A 5,000-nucleotide genomic window follows, 5' to 3' on the forward strand; every position below is an offset into this window, starting at 1 on the left:
CTGAGCAGTGTTCTAGTGACTACACCCTCCACTGAACAGTGTTTCACCCTGTCATTATTTTATTACACGTCTTTTCAGTAACTAACAGCTGCGGTTAGTGACTAGTAACTAGTTAGTGTTTTGAGCTAATTTAGAACCCACTGATGATGGGTTCTGCTCAGTATCTGGAGCTCGTGTGTGTTTGTGTGTGTGATTATCTCACCCTGTCCTGGACGCTCCCGCATGCCCGTGAGACAGCGCCTCCAGCCACACGCGCTCTTTAGGTAAACTGTGTACAAACTCTGAGTAACATTGTCCGGGTTCATACTGCTTCACCTGATCACACAGCGTCTGGTACTGTACAGGAACCGACACCACCTGATTATACAGCATCTGGAACCAGTTCACTGTCACCTACACACACACAGAGGAAGAGATAGATAATAGTGAGACACGCAGTCTTTTAATGGCTCTGTAAAGGTTCATTTGATAATTAAAAATTGAGAGACAGACAGATACAGAAACAAGAGAGAGAGAGAAGCTGAGAGACAGACAGATACAGAAACAAGAGAGAGAAAGAAACTGAGACAGATACAGGTGCATCTCAAAAAATTAGAATATTGTGGAAAAGTAATTTAATTCAAAAACTGTATCTCAAAATATTAGAATAAAGAATTTATAATACAGAAATACCATAACCCTAACCCTAACCCAGACAGTGACAGAGACAGAGAGACAGACAGTGAGACAGAGAGAGAGAGAGAGAGAGACAGACAGCGAGACAGACAGAGAGAGACAGAGACTGAAAGACAGGCAGAGACAGACAGTGAGAGAGAGACAGAGAGAAGCAGACAGAGACAGACAGACAGAGACACAGACAGAGAGAGAGACAGAGACAGTGAGACAGACAGAGAGACAGACAGAGAGACACTTACAGCTTTGAGGGTGAGGTCACACTGGAAGATGAGCTCTCGGAGCTGAGTGAGGATTTCACTCTTTGTTTTGGTCAGATCGACTTTTTTGGCTTCAGCGTCAGCAACACACACTCTGTAGTGTTCCTGAGCGTCTTCAGCCTGATGAAGAGAACACACACACAAACACACATCAGTATCTGAGGTATGGAGCCACACACAGCTCTGATATCAGTACTGTATACACAATATACTACACAAGCTACAGTGTGTTTTTTCAGCTGTACCTTCTGCAGAGCCTCTTCCTCCATCTTCCTCTTCCTCTCCTGCGTTCTCCCTCCTGCGTGTGTTTGCTCATCTCCCGTTCGACCGTGAGAACCGCGAGCCTTCTCGTACTCCTCCCTACGCTGCGTGTGAAGGAGTTGAGCTTTACGCACCGCACTGTCAGCTTCAATCTGTAAACACACACACACACCTCAGCAATGAAATACAATAAACAGCTATATAAATAAATAAAAAATAAATAAAGTTATGAGAGATTTGCTGTGAATAAAAAGAAATATTTTATTATTTGGAGGATGTCAGAACGTACCATTTTCTTCTGCTCCCTCTGCCACTGCTCTTTTAATTCCTTCCTCAGTTTGTCCAGCTCGGTTTTCCGCACCACCAGCGGCTGTCAATCACACGCCGTGTTAGTTATCTTACACACTATACACGACTCAACTACACAATATATTCTGTTACTTAACCTTCACAATATTTTATTCATTCAAAATCAAATTCACTTCTCCTGTGGTCTATTCCAGAGAGACAGTGAGACCGAGAGACAGAGAGAGAGAGAGACAGAGAGAGAAACAGAGAGAGAGAGACAGAGACTATCAAGGAGAGACAGAGAGATAGAGAGAGAGAGAAACAGACAGAGAGAGACAGGGAGAGAGAGCGAGAGAGAGAGAGAGAGAGAGAGAGATAGAGAGAGAAACAGAGAGAGAGAGACAGAGACTATCAAGGAGAGACAGAGAGATAGAGAGAGAGAGAAACAGACAGAGAGAGACAGGGAGAGAGAGCGAGAGAGAGAGAGAGAGAGAGAGAGAGAGAGAGAAAGAGAGAGAGACAGAGAGAGAGACAGAGATTGACAGGGAGAGACAGAGAGACAGAGAGAGAGACAGGGAGAGAGACAGGCAGAGAGAGAGACAGAGAGAGAGACAGAGAGAGAGACAGAGAGAGAGAATCAGAGATTGACAGGGAGAGAAAGAGAAACAGACAGAGAGAGAGAGAGAGACTGACAAGGAGAGAAAGAGAGAGAGAGAGAGAGAGAGAGAGAGAGAGAGAGAGAGAGAGAAATAGACAGAGAGAGAGACAGGGAGAGAGACAGGGAGAGAGACAGGCAGAGAGAGAGAGAAAGAGAAACAGACAGAGAGAGAGAGACAGAGACTGACAAGGAGAGAGAGAGAGAGAGAGAGAGAGAGAAATAGACAGAGAGAGAGACAGGGAGAGAGACAGGGAGAGAGAGAGAGAGAGAAATAGACAGAGAGAGAGACAGGGAGAGAGAGAGAGATAGTTGCTAGAGTTATTGTTAAAATATAATACAGGAACCAACACGAGTCAATAAACCTGCTATAACACCTAATATCAGCTAAAGTGGATTACAGTGTTGTGAATATTAATTAGTTTCCTGATTAACTTTCCCTGATGGATTCGATTCCCTGATTGATCTGATTCCCTGATTGATCTGATTCCCTGATTGATACCTGAATGAACTTGTTGGTTTGGAGAGATGTAGCTGTCTGGAGGAGAGTGTGACTGTAATCCAGCTCGTTCTCAAACGCAGACACATAAACCCCTCTGAAGGGCATGTAGTCCTGTAAAATAAACAACACACACACACACACACAAACAATAATTACATTTCAATACAGTGATGAAGATAAAAAAAATTCATGCTATGTCCTAAATAAGTTAAATATTTATTAACCTGTTAATGTCTTACTCTGACTGTTAAAGGAGTGTAACTCAAGTAACCCTCACCTGCTGAGCTGCTACGGCTTTCGCTGATTCAGCCATCTTAGCAAATCCTTTAGCACACTCCATATCTATAAAAGAGACAGCTTAAACACAGGCTTCAAAAGGAAACGCTGTATTATTAAATATGGTATTTCCCTCACTGTGACCACACACACACACACACACACACACACACACACACACACACACACCTCTGCGCAGTGTATTTCTACAGTTCCATGCTGTGTGTTAGGGTTGAGACCCAGTCTGAGAGCTTTGTAGTGAGTGATAAATGTTGTGAAGACACTGACCCAGCCCGAGGCGTTTCTCCACCCAGCTCAGGACGTCCTTGGCGTATTTGGACCAGGCCTTGGCGTAGAGCAGAGCCGACTCAACTCCACTGTCATTCTGCTGCAGGGCCTGGTCCACTCTCTGTACGGGGGACAGCTCAAAGTCTGCACAACAAACACACACACGATTCTAAAGTATCAGCACTAACAGTGTAAGTGTGAGTGTAGTGCAGTGGTAACTCTGTGGTTAAGACGTTGGGCTACTGATCAGAAGGTCGTGAGTTCAAATCCCAGCACCAATAATCTGCCACTACAGGGCCCTTCAGCGAGGCCCTTAACCCTCAGCTGCTGGTGTTAATATGAGATAAATGTTAGTGTGGGAAGTATAAACGAACGTCAGCCGAGTCTCACTGGGCTTCATCACACATTATTACATCCTGCATGTGATGTTTATTTACACACTTTTCAGGTCACAAACACAATTAACTCTAGCTAGTAGCAGCCCATAGATAACCACCCAACTACCCACCTACCTGCCTACCTAACTAAATAACCACCTAACTAACTACCTACCTGCCTATCTAACTAAATAACCACCTAACTACCTACCTACCTGCCTACCTAACTAAATAACCACCTAACTAACTACCTACCTGCCTATCTAACTAAATAACCACCTAACTACCTACCTACCTGCCTACCTAACTAAATAACCACCTAACTACCTACCTACCTGCCTATCTAACTAAATAACCACCTAACTACCTACCTACCTGCCTATCTAACTAAATAACCACCTAACTACCTACCTACCTACCTATCTAACTAAATAACCACCTAACTAACTACCTACCTGCCTATCTAACTAAATAACCACCTAACTAACTACCTACCTGCCTATCTAACGAGTTCCATATGCTGTTCTCAGTGAGAGCAGCTGTTTTGTCCTTTGTGTTCCTCAGGCCTTCCCGGTGAACAGAATCATGGGATTGGTCCATAATTCTCAGAGAGGAACATCATTACACACACACACACACACACACACACACATCTGCACACCATGTTAATTCTCTACATGTGGTTCCCATTCCTGAAGAATGTTAGGTATTTTGAGGAGAAAGAGGACAGACCACGCACCAAAAACAAACTCCAGGAATAAAGTGTGTGAAAAGTCGACGCCTTGTTCACTACAGAGTGCACTTCGCCATTTATAACGTGTGGCCTATATAGTGATTATAGTGTGTGTGGTTTGTGACGTGTCCAGAGTGGAAACACTTTCTGCTGTAAGCGTGGATAATGTCAGGGCACTACATAGTGTAGTGTAGATAGTTGTAGCTGTAGTCAGGAGGGCGTAGGGAGAAACCACAGAGCTGCTCAGATCGGGGGGGGCTGGGGGGGAAGCAAGAGAAGGAGAGGGGGAGAGAGAGAGAGGGAGAGAGAGAGAGAGAGGGAGAGAGGGAGCAAGAGAAGGAGAGGGCGGAGAGAGAGAGAGAGAGAGAGAGAGAGAGAGAGGGAGAGAGGGAGAGAGAGAGAGAGAGAGAAGGAGAGGGGGGATTGAGAGAGAGAGAGAGAGAGAGGGAGAGAGAGGGAGAGAGAGGGGGAGAGAGAGAGAGAGGGAGAGAGAGAGGAACTCTCACCTGCCAGTTCTTTGTGTTCTCCAGAGAGGTTCTCAAACGACTGTGGAAAATAAATCAATACACGCAGTGGTTATGTTGATAAAACGATGTGTGTGTGTGTCCTATATGAACAGCTGTATTATATATATATATATATATATATATATATATATATATATATATATATATAGCATAGAGATAAT

General features: G+C 44.3%; 1 protein-coding gene across 6 annotated transcripts in view; it reads right to left on the reverse strand.

Annotated features, from left to right (window-relative positions):
• The window catches only part of LOC108280415 (rho GTPase-activating protein 29), a 25,972-nt gene that overhangs the window by 9,075 nt on the left and 11,897 nt on the right, over nucleotides 1–5,000 (reverse strand). For all 6 annotated transcript variants that reach the window (XM_017495355.3, XM_017495361.3, XM_017495357.3 and 3 more), the window contains 8 exons: nucleotides 4,819–4,858; nucleotides 3,203–3,346; nucleotides 2,916–2,980; nucleotides 2,639–2,749; nucleotides 1,483–1,563; nucleotides 1,178–1,345; nucleotides 915–1,052; nucleotides 203–393 (listed from right to left, as the gene is read on the reverse strand). In XM_017495355.3, the coding sequence (XP_017350844.1) occupies nucleotides 203–393; nucleotides 915–1,052; nucleotides 1,178–1,345; nucleotides 1,483–1,563; nucleotides 2,639–2,749; nucleotides 2,916–2,980; nucleotides 3,203–3,346; nucleotides 4,819–4,858 (938 nt within the window). The remainder of the gene's footprint in view (nucleotides 1–202; nucleotides 394–914; nucleotides 1,053–1,177; nucleotides 1,346–1,482; nucleotides 1,564–2,638; nucleotides 2,750–2,915; nucleotides 2,981–3,202; nucleotides 3,347–4,818; nucleotides 4,859–5,000) is intronic.

The sequence above is a fragment of the Ictalurus punctatus genome, chromosome 20 (genome assembly GCF_001660625.3).
Source record: "Ictalurus punctatus breed USDA103 chromosome 20, Coco_2.0, whole genome shotgun sequence".
Taxonomy (NCBI): domain Eukaryota; kingdom Metazoa; phylum Chordata; class Actinopteri; order Siluriformes; family Ictaluridae; genus Ictalurus; species Ictalurus punctatus.